The sequence below is a fragment of the Abramis brama genome (genome assembly GCF_963993115.1).
Source record: "Abramis brama genome assembly, chromosome: 2".
Lineage (NCBI taxonomy): Eukaryota > Metazoa > Chordata > Actinopteri > Cypriniformes > Leuciscidae > Abramis > Abramis brama.
Window position 1 is genome coordinate 19,379,411 of NC_139964.1, and position 26,518 is coordinate 19,405,928.

General features: G+C 35.6%; 1 protein-coding gene across 1 annotated transcript in view; it reads left to right on the plus strand.

Annotated features, from left to right (window-relative positions):
- Nucleotides 1-25,869, plus strand: part of LOC311077965 (uncharacterized protein) — a gene marked incomplete at its 5' end in the record, with an annotated part of 32,458 nt that extends 6,589 nt beyond the window's left edge. Inside the window, 6 exons of the mRNA XM_084106612.1 lie at nt 16,885-17,132; nt 24,364-24,627; nt 24,706-24,796; nt 24,942-24,987; nt 25,110-25,187; nt 25,273-25,869. Coding sequence (XP_083962738.1) covers nt 16,885-17,132; nt 24,364-24,627; nt 24,706-24,796; nt 24,942-24,987; nt 25,110-25,187; nt 25,273-25,377 — 832 coding nt within the window. The 3' untranslated portion in view covers nt 25,378-25,869. The remainder of the gene's footprint in view (nt 1-16,884; nt 17,133-24,363; nt 24,628-24,705; nt 24,797-24,941; nt 24,988-25,109; nt 25,188-25,272) is intronic.
- Between the last annotated feature and the right edge of the window lie 649 nt (nt 25,870-26,518).

Genomic DNA, 26,518 nt, shown 5'->3' on the forward strand with positions numbered 1-26,518 from the left:
AAAATTAAAGGATAATTTTTTGCTTCAGTGTTTCGTGAAAAGAGACTTTTCCCGTAGCGTTTTGGTTAAAACGCAGTACGAGAGAACTCTCGTAAGAGAACATTGAACAAACACTCTGTTGATGTTACTGGAAGAACGTTTGTTCATAACCTTGACAGAACGTTAGCTAAAGTTATGAGAACGTTCCCTGTTAGCTGGGATATTATAGAACTGCTGTCTGAACTGCTTCAATTTAGTGTCCTCATTATTGTCATTTTAGTATTATCACCATATAAAGTTGATGATGTGATGACAGAATTTCATTAAGACAGTACGTTTTTTTATTATTATTAAGACAATAAGATGACAGACAGTTGTTGTTGTTGATGTTGTTGTTGTTGTTGTTGATGATGATGATGATGATGTTGATGTAGTTGTTGTTGATGATGATGATGATGATGATGTTGTTGTTGTTGTTGTTGATGATGATGATGATGATGTTGTTGTTGTTGTTGTGTCAGACCTGCAGGTGGAGACACAGCGTAGTGTGAAAGAGGGAGATTCAGTCACTCTGACATGTAAAAGCAGCTGCTCTCTGCCTGAACAAACAACATTCATCTGGTACAGAAACACACAGATATTCACTAAAGGAATTGTGAAAGTGAATCAGCTTCATCTGCAGTCAGTCAGAAGTTCTGATAAAGGAAACTATCAATGTGCTGTAAGAGGAAATGAACATCTGATCTCTCCTGCTGTTTATCTTAAAGTTGAACGTGAGTACAAACTGATTCATTAACAGTAATGAAATATTGCACACTTTTTTGGGGGGTCGTGAGATTAAAAGATAAAAAATAAAAAAAAACATTTAATATATTAATATTCATATTAATTTAGAATATAGACAAACCTTATATTAGCGTCATTGTCTGAATTGGCATAATCTGCCCTATATTAAATCATTCATTTTTTCTTTTTCATGAATTTATCAATTTGCCACCTCTATAATTCAAAGTGACATGAAAAACCACTAAACCCTTTACTCTAAGGCTATAAATGTCACAATTAGCTGCAGGATCATTATTTAGCACAACAAAATAACTACATGATGTTTCTCTGATAAGCAGTTTAAGTGCATTGTGTTTGCCACTGCACTGTAAAAAATATATATTTTATGCTTTATCACAGTTTATCCACAAATCTTTTATTCAGCTTCAGTTCACAAACGTTGTTCAGATAACATTAGTGGTTCAACGGATCACAAAAATCACGGTTCGGATCATATTGTGGTTTTTGAGTCACAGATCGGATCATTTTTCGGGTTAGCAAGAAAAATATATTTTTGGGGTCGGGAACGGTAACTTTGCTTTCCATTTATTATACTAAAAGCACACTTTAAGTAGGTCTACTCCGATACCACAGCAAAACCTACTAGCCTAACTAATAAAAGTTCAAACATTATTAAAGGACAACTCCGGTGAAAAATGAACCTAGGGGTAATTAACACATGGTTACCGAGTCGATCGTTCCGTGGGATGCGTTTTCATGATAATCGAATATAAAGAGTTTTATCTCTAAAAACAGATTAGCTCATAACAGTAGTATATGGGGCACAGAGTAAGTAAAAATAAATCGCTAGTTAATACCACTAACAAGGCTCAAAATAGCCTCACACTAACACGGTAGCATAATGAGGGTCCCTACATGCAAACCGAAGCATTGAGAACTTTGTAAGTGTACAGACAGTTTAATAAGAAGATACTTTATAAAGACAGCACATTACGCGTTTACATGCAGGAGCCATCTTGGAAAACAGTCTCGACTAATCGAGCCACGAACGCCGTCGATAGGATAGCTGGTCGATAGGAATTACATTTGTGAAATCTAACGTAGCACGGCGTTCGTGGCTCGATTAGTCGAGACTGTTTTCCAAGATGGCTCCTGCATGTCAACGCGTAATGTACTGTCTAACATCTATTGAATGTGGAAACCAGCAAGAAAAAACACTTGCAAATGATAAACTTGAAATTAATCCACGAATCAAATGCGCCGAACCGTGGGGGCCGGTCTGTCCTTATCACGGATCAACAACGATCCGTTTAACCCCTAGATAACGTAATATTTATTTCTCTTGAATAAAGTTATCTCTTTCTTCATTTCAACTCACATTATTATCGCCTTAATTTTCTTAAAATGATGTGACTTTTGACTGATATTCCAGTGTTGTGAAGGTGTGCAATAGAGTTCATCAAGAAACAAAATAACAAAACAAACTGTAATATATTATTTAGTACAAATCTTCACTGCTGTTCTCAAACACTCTCATACATGCAAGATCAAGATGTGTACTCAGTAATTGTTGGAATCATTATATTGAGTTGTTTTATTTTTGTTTGTGACACTAGAGGGCGTATGACTATTTGTAGAGCATTTAAGCCAAGTGATGATGAGTTACAGGCGCAATGGAAGGTCAGACAAACTTTTTGACCGTGCCGTGTTGAGTGTGCTGTGCAGGACTGTGCTCGTGCCCGTTACAGTTTGTTTTGAATGAAATATTTAGTTCATTAGTAGAAAGTTAGGTTTGGAGTATTTAGGGGCCAAGCCCCTATTGTATCTGTTAGTTTTCTTCTTATTATGTTTCCTGAATGGGAGTCAATGGCAGCCCTATCAACAGAACATAGGAAAATTATGAAATTAGGCACACTTGTAGTGGTGGTAATGAATAGTAATTGTACCAATTTTGGAGTCTCTAAGACCAACTCTATAGCGCCACCACCAGTTCAAAAATTCAATATTGAAATAGTTTTACTTTTGAACCCTTTGATCTAGAAAAATGAAACTTAGTACACCTGATTCCTCTCATCATGGTGATCACAATCAATTAAGACATTACATTAAGACCGTTACAGTAGTGGGCATTTAGAAAAGTACAGTATTCAGTTTTTTTGCTGCTCCTCCTCTTGGTACGCTTCATCGGGTCTATGCCAAAGTTGGGAACAGCGCAAATCTTGCTCAATTTTGCCCAAATTTGAATCATATGATCTTTGGACCGAGCCGCACAGGAATGACTGAACGGATTTTTAATATTCACTACCGTTCCCGAGATATAGCATTAAGCTATCTTAGCATGCTAATCTGGTTAACATGCCATTGTGTGCTCATTCTTACACTGAAACCTCTCGTCTGCAGCTTTGTAATTCAGCAGCCTCTGAGTGGTGCAAGCTGTTGAAACCATGTGCCACGAACCCCAAACCATTCCGGTTGTGGGATTGAATCCTGTGTGGCACATGCCCAGACCCCAAGAGGTACTGTGGCAAAGTTGTTTCTGTTCCAGACATGGTGTCTATATGTGAAGGAACTCAATAAATACAACATGCAGCAAAATTATATTATTATTTTTTTCAAAATTACATTTTGAGTTGCTTCTCACTTGAACTATGGACATTCTGCATCTTTGCTAAAGCACAACTTCCCAGTGGCACAATGAGATGAGTGACCGGCATCTGACCCAGAGATAGTGGGATCAAGCCCCGTGTGGGACGACTTTATAAAGTTGTGTGTCATGTTGATTCCTTTATTATTCAAACGTTGTACTAATCTTTCTTCCTCTTGGATTATATTTCTTTTTCTTTTTGTTTTATTCATTGTTTGCAATGCCAATGGACAATAAAAGGATTGGCATATCCGACTTTATCTCGAAGGTTTGGACAATGTGTTTATTTTATTGAAGACAGAGGCTCGCGTCAAAACCAGACTTCTGAAAACTGATAATGATAATGTCCATCATCAATAGCAACACTAATAGTAGACTTACGGTAATATTGTTGAAGTGATTGTCTTGTTGCTAGAATGATTGCTTTGTTAATTGTAATGGGTTATAAGATTATAATCAGGTATGATTTTAAACGGTTTCTTCTCAAATCAATATTTAATGTCTCAATCATTATTAATGTGGTGAAAAGCTGTGTAAAAAGTGATATGACAGATATGATACTTTATCTTTAAATGTCCACCTAAATGTTTGAACTTGTTTGTTGCTCTCGGCTCAAAGCTTTGCGTTTAATGAGCTTAAAAATTTTGTTAACTAATTATATATTTATGTGGAGATCATTAGTGTAATAATCAGGATAATGTACACAGCAAAATCCCCAGTGTTAAATTAACACTCCTCAGTGTACATGTGTCCACACTACAGGGTGTTAAAATTAACACTGAAGCATTGTTGAAGTTAATGAGATAATTAAGTTAACACTGAAGCAGTGTTGAAGTTAATGAGATAATTAAGTGATTAATTAAGTGATGATTGGCCATTAGTGGTGACACCTGATGATAACAAGCAGACTCACTGAAGGAAAGAGAAACAAGAACAGAAAAAAGAGAAACACAAGAACTACTGACTTTGAACCATTATTGCACTTATTATTTTACCAGTTTGACTTTATTTCTGTCATACGGTCTTATTTAGATTTAACAGAAGTTTAGATGGTAATGTTTTATGGAAAGTTTTGTTTCATGTCACCATTATGGTGACCAGTGTTTGCTTTAGTTGGGCTCTTGACCATTTATTATTTAACATTAGTTTTTCTCTGGCTGCTCCAACTCTGTGCTTATAGAGCATATGTGTTGTGGCAAGAGAAACTATGATTTGGGCTGTATTTCCTGAAAGCATCGCAGGCCTAATTTGATCGTATAGACCATTTGTTGCAGTTGGTCTGTGATCAAGTTTTGGCTTAAGATGCTATTGGAACTGCAGCCCTGGTTATGTTTTAATGATGAAATTTCTATTGACCTGATTTACTGATGGCACCCATCATTATAAACTGATTATCCACATGTTTTATTAATTTTTCACTACAGTAGTTACTTCCAGCAATGTTTTAAAGATCTAAAGGATTTAAAATCACACACAGACATCAAGAATCTACATATGAATCTCAACAATGGTGACAATCAAACAAATGCTTCATGTTGCAGTGCATGATGGGAGCCACCAATCAGAACGCATCAATGGCTCACATCATGCATTGCAGCATGAATAAATTATGCAGCTGAATTGTCCTGTAATTTTCATTGTTTTTTTCTGTTTGCTTTTATTTTGCTATTGTTTTGTTCTGAGTTTAGTAGCTTGTTTTGTGATGTTCAGAGTTGATCTGTTTGTCACTAGTTTGTTTTTTGTCACCATTGTTGAGATTCATATGCTGATTCTTGATGTCTGTGCGTTTAAACACATTAACTTTTTTGCTCAAAGTATTTTCAGAATTTTTCATATTGCTATTGGATCTCAAACTGTTGCAGTTACAATCACCAATACTAAAACAAGACATCAAGCATATAGTCAAAAATTTAGACTCTGAATGACATCAGTGAATCAGGACACTACATGATAATGTTTTTATCATCAAAACATACTGTCAGCAGAACATGTTCTCTCTTGCAGTAACAAATGTGCTTTATAAACACAGAGTTGTAGCAACCAGAGAAAAACTAATATTAAAAAATGAAAAGGGTCAAGAGCCCAACTAAAGAAAACACTGACCACCAAAATGGTAACTTGAAAAGAAAAATTCCATAAAACATTACCATCTAAACTTTTGTTAAATCTCAAGACCTTTTGTCGATGTATGACAGAAATAAAGTCAAACTGGTAATAATAAGTGCAACAATGTGTAATGACTCGAAGTCAGTTGTAGTTCTTGTGTTTCTCTTTTTTCTGTTATTGTTTTTTCTCTTTCCATCAATGATTCTGCTTATTAACATCAGGTGTCACCACTAATGGCCAATCATCACTTAATTAATCACTTAATTATTGCATTAACTTCAACACTGCTTCAGTGTTAACTTAATTAACTCATTAACTTCAACACTGCTTCAGTGTTAATTTTTAACACCCTGTAGTGTGGACACATATGTACACTGAGGAGTGTTAATTTAACACTGGGGATTTTGCTGTGTACATCAAACTGGTTGTTATCACAGAATAAACTCTGACTGGCTCACAAATCTTAATCACCCTGTTGAGGTTTATTTTAAAACAACAACCGGCTGGATGTACATTATTTTTACATTATGTTGCTGCCAGAAGAGATTAAAATAAGATTAAAATAAATTTATTGATTTAATGCTGTTCATTAGGACCAGTTGTATCAGTGAAGCTGCGAACAGGTCGTTTTATTTATTTGATTATTTTCTCTTTTTGTGTTATGAAAAAGAAAGAAAGTCATGTAGCTTTAGAACCAAATAAATAATGATAAGAAAATGACTGAATTTTTATTTTTAGGCGAGTTGTTGTTGATGATGATGATGATGATGTTGTTGTTGTTGTTGTGTCAGACCTGCAGGTGGAGACACACAGCGTAGTGTGAAAGAGGGAGATTCAGTCACTCTGACATGTAAAAGCAGCTGCTCTCTGCCTGAACAAACAACATTCATCTGGTACAGAGAAACACATATATTCACTGAAGGAATTGTGGAAGTGAATCAGCTTCATCTGTGGTCAATCAGAATTTCTGATAAAGGAAACTATCAATGTGCTGTAAGAGGAAATGAACATCTGCGCTCCCCTGCTGTTTATCTTAAAGTTGAATGTGAGTACAAACTGATTCATTAACAGTAAAGAAATATTTCACACTTTTTGGGGGGTCGTGAGATTAAAAGATTAAAAAACATTTAATATATTCATATTCATATTCATTTAGAATATAGACAAACCTTATAATAGCGTCATTGTCTAAATTGGCAATGTTTAATCTGCCCTATATTAAATCATTCATTTTTTCTTCTATTTAAAAAAATAACAGAACATGAATTTATCAATTTGCTACTTCTATCATTCAAAGTGACATGAAAAACCACTAAACCCTTTACTCTAAGGCTATAAATGTCACAATTAGCTGCAGGATCATTATTTAGCACAACAAAATAACTACATGATGTTTCTCTGATAAGCAGTTTAAGTGCATTGTGTTTGCCACTGCACTGTAAAAACAATATATTTTAATGCTTTATCACAATTTTTCACAAATCTTTTGTAAATTCAGCTTCAATTCACAAACGTTGTTCAGATAACATTAGTGGTTCAACGGATCACAAAACTCACGGTTCAGATCATATTGTGGTTTTTGAGTCACGGATCGGATCATTTAAAATATAAAATATAAATAAAATATAGCCTAACAATGTAAGGTCAAAGTGTATTAATAATAAATAAATACAGTAAATAAATGTAAGGTCAAACTGTATTATTCAGGTAGAGAAATGTAACAATTAAATGTAAAATAAATTTAAGTTCACTGTATAAATTTAATTAATCTTTGTTAAAGCTTTGTTTTGTAGTTTGATTAACATTGATGACATATAAGGTACTTATAGACTGCTGTCACTTTAAGACCGAATACACGGGTCCAATAATGATACATCCTTCTCTTGTTATTCTCTTGAGACATAACTGACTGTTTACGAGAATACTTGCTGAGACCGGTATTTTGACATCATTTTGTGTGAACGCAAAAGAGGAATCAGTTCGGAGTTTCTGCGCTATCTGAAACGCCTCTGTGTGTGTGTGTGTGTGTGTGTGTGTGTGTGTGTGTGTGTGTGTGTGTGTGTGTGTGTGTGTGTGTGTGTGTGTGTGTGTGTGTGTGTGCGTGTTTCGGGTGTGTGTGGCTGTGCGCACAGATAACAGTGTGCGAATAGCAAATTAAATTCTCTTTTGCCTCTTCTAGCGCTGGAATGGTTTAAAATCTATTGAATGTGGAAACCAGCAAGAAAAAACACTTGCAAATGATAAACTTGAAATTAATCCACGAATCAAATGCGCCGAACCATGAGGGTTCTGTCCTTATCACGGATCAACAAATATCCGTTTAACCCCTAGATAACGTAATATTTATTTCTGTTAAATAAAGTTATCTATTTCTTTGTATCATCTCACATTATTTGTTTAAATGAACTCAAAATTTTAAGTCAACCAGATTAGGCAAATTTATGTTAAACAAGAACTCTGCTCGCGCCAGTGGACACGCATCGAGAGAGACAGAGAGGAGCCGATTCCTGCCGTCGTTTTCATATGAGGTTTAAAGGGGACTGAGGCCATCACAAATTCATGTACAAGTAGTAAAAGGGCCAATTGACGTCCCTGGTACCGGCAACATGCACAGCAAAATCCCCAGTCTTAAATTAACACTCCTCAGTGTACATATGTGTCCACACTACAGGGTGTTAAAATTTAACACTGAAGCAGTGTTGAAGTTAATGAGATAATTAAGTGATTAATTAAGTGATGATTGGCCATTAGTGGTGACACCTGATGATAACAAGCAGACTCACTGAATGAAAGAGAAACAAGAACAGAAAAAAAGAGAAACACAAGAACTACTGACTTTGAACCATTATTGCACTTATTATTTTACCAGTTTGACTTTATTTCTGTCATACATCTACACACGGTCTTATTTAGATTTAACAGAAGTTTAGATGGTAATGTTTTATGGAATGTTTCGTTTCATGTCACCATTATGGTGGTCAGTGTTTGCTTTAGTTGGGCTCTTGACCCTTTACTATTTAACATTAGTTTTTCTCTGGTTGCTACAACTCTGTGTTTATAAAGCACATTTGTTACTGCAAGAGAAAACATGACCTACTGACAGTATGTTTTGATGATAAAAACATTATCATGTTGTTTTGGTGATGGGAAAGGACTGTATAATTTGACTGGTCTTTAAAAGGTTGTGACCACCAAGGGGCATCGATTAGAATGCAGACAAGATGTTCCGTTTACGAGTTTTATTGAAATAAAGATTTAAAGATGTGTGTGGTTCTGAAACAGAGATACAGACATAAATCAGTAAATGTAGACTCTCTATATAAATGTCAAATAGTTATATGTCTAGCAGGTAGCCTATATAATAAAACAAACACAATCAAGAGATTAAATTATAATTTTTGTTATGACTTAAATGCAATGTTATAATAAATGCTTATTACTAAGCAAATACAAACTTAGAAAAGCAGTAGTACATCCCTGTTCAAAGATTAATTTACTGCACATTAACTGCAACAATATACAACATACTAAATTCAGCTGAACATATAATTATGAGCTGCAGAATTACTCCTTAAATAAACGTTACACATTGTGCAATAACAAAGAACATTATTTCAATTGAGACACATAAGGCTTACAGAGCAACACCTCCATTAATTAAAAACGTTCTCAATTAAACACACGAGCAGTGCGAAGCTCCGCCATTATACGACAACAAGCACCAACATGTCACGACATTATTGTGAGGTAAAAACAACAACAAACTTCAGTATACTTACTGGTAGTTGCACGCACACAATACTTGGAACTCGTAAATAAGTACAGCAACACTATCTTAGATTATCTATATAAATATAAATATAAATATAAACTGCACAGTCTTTCGACGCCAGCGTTATCTTCCAAACGTTTCCGAAACTGAAACTGAAACTGTCTGCTCCCGCGAGCCGCATAGCGCAGTGACGCTCCTGATTGGCTGATTCTCAAACAGACAGTTTTATCTGCCTGAAAAAGGTCGTCCTTCGTCACACATGTAGTGACCAGATTCACTGATGTCATTCAGAGTCAAAATTTTTGACTATATACTTGATGTCTTGTTTTATTATTGGTGATTGTAGCTCTGAGATTCTACAGTTTGAGATCCAATAGCAATATGAAAAATTTTGAAAATACTTTGAGGAAAGAAGTTATTGTGTTTAAACCATAGACTGTAAAAAATATGGACAAAGCGTCTGTGACGTCACCCATAGACTTTCTGAAGAACGGGTTTGAAGCCGTTTATGGGGGGTATGGGCGGCGCCATCTTGGAAAATCTTGGGAAATCCTAACCCCGCCCCCCTTCTGACGCAGCGCGCGTCACTCAGCTCGCTCTGCTACTCCGGTTCTCTGTGTATACCGGTATTTTAATCTCTGTGTATATTTTAGGCAACGAAATATGTTATAAAACACCACACTAACTCTTTTCGTTTTCATTTAAAGAAATCTTAAACATTATAGCCACACAAATGTTATTCACTGCACATAACGTTTGCCTATTTATAACAAAACGAAATATAAAACACAAACCTGCCTCTTTTCGTTTTAAATATAATATAAAAATATTAAACATTTTAATATGGTCCAGGCAATATGTGCATTTGTACTAAACAACTGATGTTGCAGTAAACAACATTACAGATCATATTCGTTGTATTAAAATTTAAAATGACAAAACTCAACCCAGTATCTTTTTGTTAAATTTCAGTTTTATCAATATTAGCTATTATAAAAGTATAAGTAAAAGGTAAAGTTACAAGAAGCTATACAAATAAAGCAAACAATTCAGTCAAACATAAAAAGTCAGCGCTCGATCTAGTCTAACCATACAACAGTACAGTTAAATAGCTTATAAAGTTATGAAACTTCCCCTCAGCCAAAATGATTGCCCAGGGAACAAATTATAGATTTACGTTACGAGACCAAAAATCGCCCGTTAGATATACACAAGACGAATCATGTTTAACCACTACAGAGACGGCAGAGACCGCGGCACCTCAGAACGTCTAGCCGAGGAAAGGCTGTTCCAGGCGGGGTACATCGCGCTGAGCGCCCGGTCATCGCTGGATCTCACAACTGGATACAATTTTCATAAATCTTTATAAATAAACCACAGATTTGAGCTTTAAACAACTACATTCTCGCCTGAAAAACTCTTAAAACTACATTTCATGATACAGAAACAGTAGTATTATATGTCAACTGTATTAAAAAATGGCGCTTCTTATGTTGTCATTCTCCGTGGCGCTGCCTTGTCAGCTGTCAATCAAGCTGTCAATCAAAGTTAACCACGCCCTTATTGTCATACATTTTATATCTAAATACGATCTAAACTAACGAGTTAGAAATTAATTCACAGCCCTCATGGTTGTCAGGCACTCGGAACCTATCGAAAAATACAATAAAAGTCCATGGGACCAACCTGTAAAAACATGAATTTATGATGTGAAAACGGACATTTTAACATGGGGGCTATGGACGTTTGCTCCCTTTTGGGACCTTCCCCTAGCGGATTTTCGATGTATTGCAGTTTTTCGCACTTCCGGGTAGGCTTCATTTTTCAGATCAGAATGTTGCCGCTTGGTTTAAACGCACAGACATCAAGAATCAGCATATGAATCTCAACAATGGTGACGAAAAACAAACTAGTGACAAACAGATCAACTCTGAACATCACAAAACAAGCTACTAAAGTCGGAACAAAACAATAGCAAAATAAAAGCAAACAGGAAAAACAATGAAAATTACAGGACAATTCAGCTGCATAATTTATTCATGCTGCAATGCATGATGTCAGCCATTGATGCGTTCTGATTGGTGGCTCCCATCATGCACTGCAACATTAGGCATTTGTTTGATTGTCACCATTGTTGAGATTCATATGTAGATTCTTGATGTCTGTGTGTGATTTTAAATCCTTCAGATCTTTAAAACATTGCTGGAAGTAACTACTGTAGTGTAAAATTAATAAAACATGTGGATAATCAGTTTATAATGATGGGTGCCATCAGTAAATCAGGTCACTAGTAATTTCATCATCAAATCATAACCAGGGGTGCAGTTCCAATAGCATCTTAAGCCTAACTTGATCACAGACCAACTGCAACAAATGGTCTATACGATCAAATTAGGCCTGCGATGCTTTCAGGAAACACAGCCCAAATCATAGTTTCTCTTGCCACAACACATATGCTATATAAGCACAGAGTTGGAGCAGCCAGAGAAAAACTAATGTTAAATAATAAAGGGTCAAGAGCCCAACTAAAGCAAACACTGACCACCATAATGGTGACATGAAACGAAACATTCCATAAAACATTACCATCTAAACTTCTGTTAAATCTAAATAAGACCGTGTGTAGATGTATGACAGAAATAAAGTCAAACTGGTAAAATAATAAGTGCAATAATGGTTCAAAGTCAGTAGTTCTTGTGTTTCTCTTTCCTTCAGTGAGTCTGCTTGTTATCATCAGGTGTCACCACTAATGGCCAATCATCACTTAATTAATCACTTAATTATCTCATTAACTTCAACACTGCTTCAGTGTTAATTTTTAACACCCTGTAGTGTGGACACATATGTACACTGAGGAGTGTTAATTTAACACTGGGGATTTTGCTGTGTGTGAGAAGTGTCGGTATACGCAATATAAGTGAGGGTATGCTACAGCTTAAAATAGAGAAGTGTGTACCGGCCCACTCCGAGCGCTGAATATAGCAGAGAAACTAGAACTGCATCAACAACAGATACTGCCTTTTCATCAAAGCAGCGTAAAGAAGTCTGAACCTTCTCTGGGCCATTTTCATCCTGATCACAGACTCTTGCTAACCCCCCAAACTCAGACATAACAGAAACCCTTTTAAATCCCATAAAACAATAAAACACTAACAGATCTCCCGCTATATTAATCACGTGCAAAACACATAAAATAACACTTAATTTTAACATTTACTCTCCTATCAGAGTCTGAAGCAAAGCATGCTGGGAACTAGAAATATAGAACTCATTCAGTTTGAGTTCTCAGTTATTGAGTTCACATGACTTTTTCTGTGCAATAATCTTTCAGTAATATTTTATTGAAATTAGTAATGGGGGGTTATATAATTATATCACCTTATTTCTATGATGTGTCACACAGGCACAATAAAGTGACACAGATGTATCACTATTATTTCATTTTTCCTTTTTTATTAAAAATACTCACAGACTTTATTTATTCATTACCTATAGCCTATCATTAACTAATAAGTGCCGAGCACACACAGAAAAATCACAAGATATTCTCCATTCTCTTTAACCAATAAAAAACGACTGCAGCTTTCAGTCGTGACTTTCTTTTCAGTTTTATAGTTCACTTGAGGCAGTTTCTATGGCATTTTTAACGACACATGTCGAGTGCGCATCAGTGTAATACATAAACGTGTGATTCTCCACAAACTCGCGTGCGCTCAAATATAGTGTTCTCATGGCTCTACTCTGGCTAAGATATTACGTGTGCGCGCTCGGTTATGAGTGTGGGCACCAACCAGCTGAAACATAAATCTGTGCCTATTGTCAATTATTTGAATGTGTTTTGTCGTTTAAATCATGACAGCTGATCTATAACGCTCGATGGTGGGCTGCCACCGCAGTTCAGAGAATCAGAGCTGTCGGAATTACAAACTGGGAAAATATTTTTGGCTATTTAATGTCTGTCAGGCGTCACCAAACTCGGTCCTGGAGGGCCGCTGTCCTGCAGAGATTCGCTCCAACCCCAATTAAACACACCTGAACCAGCTAATCAGGGTCTCACTAGCCATACTAGAAACTTTCAAGCGGGTGTGTTGGAGCTAAACTCAGCAGCATCCCTCCAGGACAGAGTTTGGTGACCCCTGCTCTATGTAATGTCTGAAACTTAAAATGAACTTTATGTGTTTGAAATCATTGAATAGTTGTGATATGAAAATACGTCCATCTCTGGCTCAGCGCCAGCCAAAGCGTGACAGCAGAGGAAAGTTCTGATCAAACTGATGTTGTCTTACGCTTCAAAAGGGATCAAATGGATCTCCTTTCGGGGGTGAAGAGTATCAGATCAGATCTTAGGGGGCAATTCCCCCTTTTGCCCCCCGTGACTCCCGGCCTGCACTGTTAGACCTTACCGGGGTTTTTTACAGTAAAATACTGGCAACACTGTTGCCAGTAAAATACTGTTAATTGTACAGTTCTTTACTGTAGTCTAGTTTGTTTCTGTAAAAATGCACTAAATTCTAATTCAAATGAACTAATTACACTTGCAGAAACCGACTGCCTTAAATTGACCAACTGTCATTTAAATGTATTAACTAAAATTTATAATGCATTAATAATGTGAGCAAAGTATTACTGTGAACTTATTTCATTTGAGACCACTAAAAAACTATTGTACATAAAAAGATTTCCACTGGACCAGCAACTACACAGTCACCGCCTGTTAAATAAAGCAACATGCAGCATATCATCAATGTTTGTAGATCTTCTCCTGGACTGAAGCACAGGCTCTACTCTTCTGCACAATGGTGACCCAAAAAATTAATTTTACAGTAAACTACTGGCAACAGTGTTGCCAGTATAAACCTGTTTTATAACTTACAGTTTATTACTGTTAAAATACATTTTGTGGGTGTGTCTTTTTAGCTTACACTGTTAACCCTTTCAACCCCACAGGGAAATCCACACTACAACGAGTAAAAGTAACATTGACAGTGTTGCAGTGAGATAATTAAGGGAATATGTAAGTGATTGTTGAGCATTAGTGATGAACACCTGCTGTTAATAAGCAGAATCACTGAAGAAAAGAGAAACACAAGAACAGAAAATAGAGAAACACAATAACTACGACTGACTTCCAGCCATTACACATTATTACACTTATTATTAACCAGTATGACTTTATTTCTGTCATACAGAAGTTGTTATTGAAAATGTTTGTTTGAAGTTACCATTATAGAGATCAGTGCTTGCTTTAGTTGGGATGTTGATGCTAAAACATTAATTTTTTTTTTGCTGCTTGAGCTGTGTTTTTGCAAGTCACACTTGTGCGCACTCAGTTTATGAATGATTGCGGTTGTAATGCTTATGATGACAAATTCATCATATTGCCTGTTCATTCACTAAGGAATTAATTCTAATTCATTCAGAGTTTTATCCTCGATCAAAAGTGTTACATTAGCACCACTGTGAAACTACAGCAATAAATTACTGACTCTTTTTTTTTAACACATCATGCATAAACCAAAAAAAACAGAGCTACACTATGTTTTAGAAACACAGAGATATCACAATTTAGCACATGAATCTCAACAATGGTGGCAATATTTCTTTTTTATTATTATTCATGCAGCAGTGCATGCTGGGAGTTTTACATTATCCTGGAACCCAGCATGCATTGCGACATGAAACTTTTCACCATTGTTGAGATTCATACGCTGATTGTTGATATCTGTGTGTGTCTGAGTCAAGCAGGAGTAAAATAAAATTGAATGCACTATATGATTGTTATTTTTCAGAAGACCTGTTAACAAAAATGTTGATTTCATTTTGTAGATACACAGATTTATGCTAAATATGACATACCCATAATTTCAATGAATATATACAGGAATAATCTGAAAATCAGACCTGTCCAGGATGATTGTGACATCATCACAAAAGAATAAAATCACCTTATAAACTACCTCTTGACTTTTTCTTGCCATAACAAATGTGTTTTATAAACTCACCGTTATAGCAGTCAGAGAGAGATGAAAGGTAAGAAGTCCAGGGACAAGAGACCAACTAAAGCAAATACTGATCTTCATCATGGTGACAACAAATTTTATTATTAACTAAATCTCTGTTAATTCTCAACAAGAACTTTTGTACATGTATGAAAGAGATAATCGTAAACTGGTTTGTAAACTGGTTTCACACTCAGTATTGCTGGAAGTCAGTTGTAGTTTTTGTGTTTCTCTTTTTTCTGTTCTTTTTTCTCTGTCCTTCAGTGATTCTGCTTATCAGGTGTTCATCAGTTTCTCAATTCACTCACTTCTTTTCATTCACTCAGTCAAGTGGACTATATTAGTGAACTAATGTAGGGAATAGTGAATGAGGGTATAGGGTGTGATTGGGAAAACAGCCTCTGAGTGTCGATTTTGAGCACTGTTCATTTACAGTATATTCCTGTAGGCTATTTTTGTTTTCTACGGTATATTACTGTTTTAATGGAAAATGGTATGATACTGTCTGAATTACGCCTTTTTTTACAGCAAGGGTTAACAGTGTGGACTGCCGACGCTCCCTATAAACAGAGTAACGTTACTCGTGATCGTGAATGCAAAAGCAACAAGCGTTCATTCAAAAACCATTTCAATATTTAGCATATTGATAGTGGGTCCATGATGCCCGCAAATTATACACAATATAATTAACAAATATAATTACGAGAGAATGCAAAAGCATTGAAATTTTTTTTTTTCCTCCCATCTCGTATATTTCTCCATCACCATGTCCCTTTAGGGACTCCGTAGAATGCGTCATTTCCTTTCTGAACATAGTATTCGGCTTCAGGCACATCCCTAATAAACACCAACTGAAATCTTTGATAGTGTGTTATGAACAGTGCAGAAAAAAATAAAATGTCTGTATTTGTTGCTGAAAGCCTCTTTAATTATTTTCCTCATTTCTGTGTTTCAGCGGTTTATGGTCTGTGGGATCAGGGAGTGAATTACAGCCCTTCATATGTTTGTGCATTAAAGGGATCAACAGTGAAAATATCCTGTACTTTAACATATCCTCAGAGTTATAAACTCGTAGAAGGTTTCTGGACTAAACCTGTTGTAACTGATGGACAATCACCTGATCTGTGTTCAGATCCAGAAAAGAGAGGAAGAGTTCAGTGTTTGAGTGAAAATATAAACACTCACAGCATCACTTTGACGAATGTAACAGAAGCTGATAAACGCGTCTACTACTGCAGAATTACAGATCATCAGGAGAATAGAAGATGGACAGTGGTTCCTGGATCTTGGCTTGATGTCACAGGTAAAAATACTGAACTCTCAGAAATAAAACACAGAAACATTTTACTAGCTTTTGAATAAACTACCATCTGTACCACAGAAACATCATGTTTATTATATAACTGCTTCAGTTTAGTGTTTTAATATTATTGTTGTAGTTTAATCACCATGATGCTGATGATGTGATGACAGTGAATATGTTGTTGTTGTTGTTGTTGATGATGATGTTGTTGTTGATGTTGTTGTTGATGATGATGATGATGTTGTTGTTGTTGTTGATGATGTTATTGATGTTGTTGTTGTTGTTGTTGTGTCAGACCTGCAGGTGGAGACACACAGCAGAGTGTGAAAAAGGGAGATTCAGTCACTCTGACATGTAAAAGCAGCTGCTCTCTGCCTGAACAAACAACATTCATCTGGTACAGAAACACACAGAGAATAACTGATCGAACAGTGAATCGGCTTCATCTGCAGTCAGTCAGTCGTTCTGATACCGGAGACTACAGGTGTGGCGTTACAGGACATGAACATCTGATCTCTTCTGCTGGTTATCTCACAGTAGGATGTGAGTACAAACTGATTAATTATTATAAGTGAAATATCTCACACTATTGGGATGTTTATATTTCATTTGGGAGAATTTATAAAGCTAGGCTCAAACTGAAATCTCTAGTAGTGTGTGTTGTGAAAATTGTAGAAGAAAAATATAGCAGCATTTATCAGAGTTCAAGCGTTTTAAAGGAGTAGTTCACTTTAAAATGAAAATTCTGTCATCATATACTCACCCTCATGTTGTTTCAAACCTGTATGAATTCCCTTCTTCTGCTGAACACAAAGGAAGATATTTAGAAGAATGTCAGTAACCAGGCAGTTTTTGGGTCCCATTGACTTCCATAGTAGGAAAAAAATATACTATGGAAGTCAATGAGACCAGAAACTGTCTGGTTACTGACATTCTTCTAAATATCTTCCTTTGTGTTCAGCAGAAGATGGAAATTCATACAGGTTTGAAACAACATGAGGGTGAGTAGGCCTATATGATGACAGAATTTTCATTTTAAAGTGAACTACTCCTTTAAGGCCTGTAAGCATATGTAACTGGTCCCACATGATGGGACGTTGACTCTGCATTGTGTGTGTGTAGAACAAATGGACACCAAACTTCTATGACTGGTCTATAGACCCCTTCAATGTTCGAAAGCCTAGGTTGAGTGCGCGCAGCTAATAGACCGGCATATTGTGTCAAGATATGCACTGTCTTTGCCACCACAGGAACGGGAACAGTTCCATAATAAACTTGTTTTAGCTAATGGCGATTGTCTGCCTGATCCCGAGCTCCTAACTGAATGGGTAGACAACGTTAGCGAGTGGCCAGATATTCACTGGTACTGCTATCTATTCAGATAGATACTGCTATCTGCTAAGTCTGTAGCATGACACAGGTCACAATTAAAGCCAGATATCAAACTTCACCTAACTATTAAATCAGTCTACAGTTTACAGAAAACATTTGTTTACTTACCATGGCTTAACTCTACCGTTGTTGTCACAATGTTGTCCCAGTCTGCCCATTTTTATATATATATATATATATATATATATATATATAAAAACTATGAACAGTTTTCTGTACACTATTAACCTGCATAGCTTAATGTTATAGGCTAGTGTATTGAAAACTGTTCATAGTTTTTTTTTTTTTACATAAACGGGCAGACTGGGACATTGCTACGATCAAAGAGGCTCGTGCTTGTAGTGCTCACTTCATATCAGGTAAAGTCATCCTTTATCATCCATTTCTGTTAGATTAAACTCGAAAGCCTGGATTGCATGAACAGTTTTCTGTACACTAGCCTATAACGTTAAGCTATGCAGGTTTATAGTTTTGTAAATGTCATGGACCTGTGTCATACAGGCGTAGCCAGGTGATAGAAGTTAGCTGCAGGCTAGCTCCAACATTGTGACAACAACGGTAGAGTTAAGCCATGGTAATTAAACAAATGTTTTCTGTAAACTGTAGACTGATTTAATAGTTAGGTGAAGTTTGATATCTGGCATTAATTGTGACCTGTGTCATGCTACAGACTTAGCAGATACACTGAAAAAAATGTGGAGTGACATTTACTTAAAAAAAAGCTAGGCAACTTTTTCCACACAGAAAGTGCTTGTAATCTTTACTCGGGCTATTTCAATTAGTAATTAATTGTAAAAGTAATTAAATTGAACAAATTATAATTGAGTAATAATTAATCAAATTTAATGAGTAAAATTTACAAAATATCTTTTATTGCCAACATTGAAGACACCTGGTTTTAACAAGCAGAATCACTGAAGGAGAAAACCATAATTAAAGTCACCATTGTGGAGATCAGTGTGTGTTTTAGTTGGGCTCTTGACCCTTAAATTATTAACTTTAAGTTTCGTTTGGCTGCTGTACCTGAGTTATAACAGCCAGATGAACAAATAGAAAAGGTGATCTGATGGTGTTGGTTGTGTTTTAACATAATCATTATTTCACAATTATTAGACCTGAATCACTGAACTCATATAGAGTCCAATTTAGTTATATTAATTATAGCAGCACTGTCCTTGTATGGCAGAATATTTGTAACTTTTACAATGTAAACAAAAATAATTTCCAAAATGTTTCTCTTTTACAAAAAAGAGACACACAGACATCAATAATCAGCCTGTGAATCTCAACAATGGTGACATTTATAAAGCATGTTGCAGTGCATTCTGGGTGCCACCAATCAAAACTCATTCATGGCTCCCATCATGCATTGCTGCATGAATAAATAATGAGCTTATGATCAGAGGTGATCTGTTTGTCACCATTTCTGAGATTCATACGCAAAATCTTGATGTGTGTGTGCCTATAAAAAGTGTGTGTATATATATATATATATTTTTTTTATTTCATTGATTTTTGGATTTCATTGAACAGGCTATAAATATAATGCTGCTATAATTAATATAGTTCACCTAACTCATGAATTGGACTCTATATGAGTTCAGTGATTCAGGTCTAATGATTGTGCAATAATGATTATGTTAAAACACAACCAACACCATCAGATCAGCTTTTCTTTTTGTTCATCTGGCTGTTATAACTCATGTACAGCAGCCAAACGAAACTTAAAGTTAATAATTTAAGGGTCAAGAGCCCAACTAAAACACACACTGATCTCCACAATGGTGACTTTAATTATGGTTTTCTCCTTCAGTGATTCTGCTTGTTAACACCAGGTGTCTTCAATGTTGGCAATAAAAGATATTTTGTAAATTTTACTCATTTTAAATGGTTAACTTTTAAGGAATTAATTTGATTAATTATTACTCAATTATAATTTGTTCAATTTAATTACTTTTACAATTAATTACTAATTGAAATAGCCCGAGTAAAGATTACAAGCACTTTCTGTGTGTAAAAAGTTGCTTTTTTTAAGTAAATGTCACTCCACATTTTTTTCAGTGCACTGAATTGTGTGTTAAAAAAAAGGATTTCGTCAAGAAAAGAATGCCTACTTGTTGCGTCATAGAGTGTGAAAATCACACCAGTTGTGGAGTCAAGTTTTTCAGGATTCCTGCAGGATCTCATCCGTTTAAAAAAAAATAGACAACATCTGTTCAGAAAGATAACTTACTGGATTGAGTTAATTTTCTGACCCTGACCTGTGACGTCAACCGTGAAGGGCTCTATAAACCCTTTTTGTGCCGACGTCACAATTACGTCATGGCGTTTACTGGAGGCAAAACAAAGGGGAAAACTGGAGGTGGTCAATACACACCATCACAGAGTGCAGGCTCAAATTAGAAATTTGATCGCATAATGTTTTCTAAACTATTGTGATTATTTGTGATCTGGCTCTGTCCGTTAAAATTAACTTTTGCAAATAATAATCACGGTCCTGGACAGTGAGTGACCTTACACATTAAGATAAAATCGGATTTTCTCCAGTCATTGTTAAAAAACAAGTTAACAAAACTTGCAAACTAACCTCAATGAAGGACGTTAGTGTTGGAAAACAACAGCACATAAGCCACGTGAACACACATTCAATATAAACTTGGCACGGCAGTGTAATCTCACTTTGCAAATCACGATAAAAGACCCAAAAAAAAATTTTTTTTTTTTGTTGTTGTTGTTTTTTTACATAAACTAATACGTTGAAATATTATTACCTTTGGCTCTGTGAGCCACGAGACATCCTCACCTCATCTTAGTTTAGCATGAACTGAGAAAGGCGAGATTACACCCAAAGTTAAGTGTCTCTTAAAGGGGCAGTACACTTCATTACCAAATCGTATATAAACTCAAACTAATTAAATCAAAAGAAAATACAATGAAATGTATTTCAAGTGAAACAAGAAGCTAATAAACACACGATTATGATAGAATATGGTTTGTGTGTGATTTTTCATGCATTTTATTTTCATGTTAATAATGGATGTTTACATTATAAATGCTAAGATGTAGCCTGCTTACATGCATATAAAAGGCTACAATAACATTTCAACATCATTATGATTAAAATCCACATTAGAACGTAATCGGAAGTTAATACAAAAACTCAATGGTTGTTTAAAGTGAGTTTTGAGTTAAAGTGTAATATTAATCTTTTTAATTGTGTTATGAAGCTTAATGCTAATTGTAGCTCTTGTTGGAAAGTTTTCTTTCATCGACGCAAGACCAGGAGACATTGGGATCACGTTCAACAGAAGTTATTCTTTATTGAGAACTCTGCTGTACGTGGCTGCAGGAATCCAACATAATCTAAAGTATGTAACTGTACATGGTGTCTTAGAGGCATTTTAGGAGGAGGGACTTTCGAAGGTGGAGACAAATTCAAACAAAGCATGTAACAGGTTTAGGTAACACACTAGTCTGAGAGCACTACCAGTCCAATTGAATCAGCATAGCTATTCAAAAGCTGATACTGGCCAGGAACTCCGGTTCCAAGGGCCATCCCAGAGCCATTAAAGACAAAAGGTGAAAGTCTCCCCTACAGCTAATCCAATCAACCTAACGATTCAACGTCTAGGCTGAAAGGTGAGAATCTCAGTGATCTGACTCATTTAAAATACAAAAGAGAAAACAGGACTGGCAGGAAAGGAGACTCTTGCTGGAGACTCAATAAATCAGTCTACTAAACTTTATCAGTTTGTATTGGAATCTAAATTAAAACCTCAAATGCTAAAATCAGTATTCTTCACCATGATGTTATGTAAGGAAGCATATCTGAAATAGATTCTTAAATTTGTAACCCTTCACTCTAATGCACTTGTCACACCAGGAGCTTTTTATTCCATAATCTAATTTGTTATATAATTCACATAAGGTCACAAGAATATGCTTATTTTTTTGTTTTCTAGAAATACTTCAGTTATTTGGTGGATTAGTGGGATTGAAGTGGTGTAGATGCACTGTAAAACCTTGCTGTAATGAAACGGCTAATTTCTGAAAGTAACTAATGGCTCTGGGGTGCGTTTCCCGAAAGCATCGTTAGCCAACTATGGTCGCAAGTTCCCTCGTTACCAATAGAGTTCAATGGACATTGCGATGAACTTGCGACCATAGTTGGCCAACGGTGCTTTCGGGAAACGCACCCCTGGGCGGTTGTTGAATGCACAAGACGATGATGAAGGTAATAATAAGGTTTATTTAACAGATAGAACAGACACAACCACGTAAATGCATATGAGAACCGACAAAGGACTGAACAGAACAGGGAGTATAAATACACAGAAGGAAACTATCTAGACAGGTGTAGAAGGTAAACTAATTAGGGACAAACGAGCACAGGTGCAGACAATCCATGACATCCCAGCTAGCAGGGAATGTTCTCAGAATGTTGGCTAACATTTCCTACAAGTTTGGTTAATGTTTTAAAGAAAACATTTGAATGTAATGTTCAAAGAATGTTTTAAGGATGTTTTCTCATTTCAAATTATGTTTCTATAAGGTTAAATGTAAACTAAGATATAACGTTTTAACTGTAACATTTTGAGGATGTTTTTAGAGAATGTTATCCTACACAGCAAAAACTCCAGTGTTAAATTAACTCTCTGGGAGTTTATTTGATCCACACTCAAAGGGTTAAAGTGTTAAAATATGAGTGTTAAATGAACACTGAAGAGTGTTAAAATTAATTAGATAATTACGTTATTAATTGTGTGCTGATTAAGTATTATTGAAGACACCTGATTTTAACAAGCAGAATCACCAAAGGAGAAAATCAAATGTTAAGTTACCATTATGGTGATCAGTGTTTGCTTTAGTTGGGCTCTTGACCCTTAAACTTTTAACTTTAGATTTTGTCTGGCTGTTGTAGACAAGTTATATCAGTCAGATGAACAATGAGAAAAGATGATCAGGTGATGTTGGTTATGTTTTGACATAATCAGCAATTGACCTGAATCGTTAAACTCATTTACATTTAGTTATTAAGCAGATGCTTTTATTCAAAGTGACTTACAGAGGACTAAAATTTAGAGAGTTAGGTTTGCCTTGTTGATTACAGCAGCCCAGTGATTTTATAACATAAGATTTGTAGCATTTTCGTAGCAGAAAGATTGTAGCAGTTCTGTTCAAAAGATTTTGAAAAAATGTTTATTTAGACACACATACATCAAGAATCACCCTGTGATTCTCAACAATGGTGACAATAATAAAGCATGTTGCAGTGTATTCTGGGTGCCACCAATCAAAACCCTTTCATGGCTCCCATCATGCATTGCGGTATGAATAAATTATGATCTAAATTGTGTTATTTATTTCGTTTGCCACCATTGTTGAGATTCATACACTCAATCTTGATGTCTGTTTGTGCCTAAACAATAGTTATTATTATTTTTAATCAAAACAACTTAAGAAATACTTTGGATTATATTGAAAATTCTGAATCTCTTTTTTAGAATCACAGTGATGCTGTAATCAATAATATAAATTTAAGTCAGAGATTAAACTATAAATGAGTTTTGTGATTCAGGTCAAATGATGATTATGTCAAAACATAATCAACAGCACCTAATCAACTTTTTCTCTTTTTTCATCTGGCAGTTATAACATGTAAGAGTGTCCTTACAACAGCCAAAGAATCTTAAGTAAAAAATTAAGGGTCAAAAGCCCAACTAAAACAAACACTATTCTCCATAATGGTGACTTAAAAATAGTGATTTTCTCCTTCAGTGATTCTGCTTGTTAACATCAGGTGTCTTCAATAATGATCAATCATCACTCAATTCATCACTTAATTATCTCATTAACTTTTTATCACTGGAGTTTTAACAATTAACAATCTGTAAATTAATTTTGCACCAGTTCAGATGTAGATTTGCACCTTTTTCATTTTGATTTCTACTTAAAGATACACTTCAGTAATATTATAAAGATAATTGAAGGTCATGGCATGAATAAAGTAATTATTTTCATATTTTATATATATTTTATGCAGATCCTCCAAAGAGCGTCTCAGTGTCCATAACTGGATCTGGTGTAATAGTGGAGGGAGATTCAGTGACTCTGAACTGCATCAGTGACTCAAACCCTCCTGCAGAAATCAGCTGGATTAAAGGAGGAATGATTCTGCAATCTGGCGACACATACAGCATCACTAATATTAAATCTGAGGCCAGTGGAAACTATTATTGCTCTGCTAGAAATGAACATGGATCTCTGAACTCCTCTGCTGTGACTGTGAATGTGATGTGTAAGGCTGCCTTGATTTTAGATCAGTTCTGGATGATTATTTGCTCAATTACTGAATGTAATTTGACACTTTTTGTCTTTTCAGATCCTCCGAAGAGCATCTCAGTGTCCGTCAGTCCGTCTGGTGTAATAGTGGAGGGAGATTCAGTGACTCTGAACTGCAGCAGTGACTCAAACCCTCCTGCTCTGAACTTCAGCTGGTTTAAGGAGAATGAACCCTCAGCTGTTGGATCTGGACAGAGTTTCAGCATCTCCAGCTTTAACTCCAGTTTCAGTGGACGCTTCTATTGTGAGGCTCAGAATAAATATGGATCTCAGAGATCAGCGTCTGTTTCACTCACTGTTAAAGGTATTTTCTATAATCAGACACTCTTTCAGTTTCATCCGTCTCACGTGTGAAATGATCTTCATGATCATCTTGTTTCAGGGGTTCAGAGAGATGCTCTGGTCACAGTTTATGGGATCGTGGCGGGATGTGGAGGATTGATCTTCATCATCATCATCATTGTGTTAATAAAGTGAGTGAAGTTTATCTGCACACTAAATCTAAGACTTGATTGATTTGATTTGATTTTGGTCGATTTTTTTAAAGTAAATTGACTATTTCAAGCCTTTTCTTTTTAAAATATATATTTTTAATACTTTTCTCTCTGTTTTCTCCAGGAAGAAGAGGAGAGAAGGAGGAACTGAAGACGGGAATCAAAAGCAGGCGAGTCGGCACACACACACCTCCATCTACAACTGCAATACAGTGTGATTGTATTGTTGCATTGAACTATGAATACAACAGTCTATATGAAGCAATATAAGTGTATAAATCTTTCTCTATAGGCGGCTGACGCGAATGATGATATATACACAGCTCTGGATCGAGCGTCCATAACATCTGACGTTTACAGCACAGTCACAGTCAGTAAATGTCTTTTACACACTTTTACACTCAGATTCAGCAGATCCACACATAAACAGGCTGTTGTTGATCTGTCTCTCACAGTCTGTTCAGTCCAGAGCTCCTGATGACTCCTACACAGCTCTTGAGCTTCAGTCCAGATCTTCTGAATATGAGACTCTAGCAGTGACTTCAGCAGATCCACATTAAACTATATTACTGCTAATATACATCTGATGCTCCTCACAAACTGATAATCCATCATTATGAGCTCATAAACATCATTACTTTATCAATAACATTCTGATTTCTTAAGCTGTGTGTATTGTCATTGAGCTTATAAGAGTGTTGTTGTATTAATCCTGCAAATCTATATTTTAGCCTGTATATTTATTTATGTTTGTGCTGCATAAGCAAATGCATTAGAGGAGAAAACTTGTGCGACTCAAATATTTAAAGTTACATCACAATAACATGTAGTCAATAGTTTAGTGTCTGCTTCACTGGAGTATTACAAATTTTATTTATGTATGTTAATAATCATGTTAAACTCAGTAAAATCTGTATCTGATTGTATTAAAGTCTCTAGTTTCTCTGTCATGTCGGATTGCTCTGTTGACTGTATTTTGTTCTACTGTATCTTTAATTGAGGATCCTAATGATTCCTGTAGTGTTTAAAAGACCAGCATCTCAAATAAACATTTCTCTCGTTGCTGATGTGTATTTTATCATTATAACTGACATTATAACTGATATTTCATGTGTGTGTCTAGACTGCCATCTTCTAGAGGAAATTAGTCACACTAATAAACATTGCCTGTAGGTTTTATTAACCCTTTCATGCATGAATTATGATAACCTCAGTCAGGATTTTTTTTTTTTCCTATGTGTTTTTATTGCTCTTAGGGCATGAAAAACAAGAATTGATTTTTATTTTATTTTTTTACACATTTTTCAAAGAGATCTTCAGATGTCCACTTGAGTGGACAGCATGCGGTTATGGTTTAAACTGAAGATATACTGTATTAAATATAAGACAATAATCAAACAGATAAAGTATGTGAATTTAACAAACTAATCAATACAATTATATCAAATCATGTGAAAACTATAAAATATATACAAAAAATATAAATGCGAAATATTGCAAAGGCTTCAAACAACTTCATACAAGTTGCACTTCGCGTATCTATGATATCAGAACATGAGGACGTGATTCCATCAGAATTTTCTACAGTCTGTCAAGGTACAACTGTGGAAACCACTCAGATGCTCCCTCCAGTGCACCAGAGTATGGAGATTTACCCTTATTAGCTGATAATTCTGATTATGTTCAAGATGGACATGCACA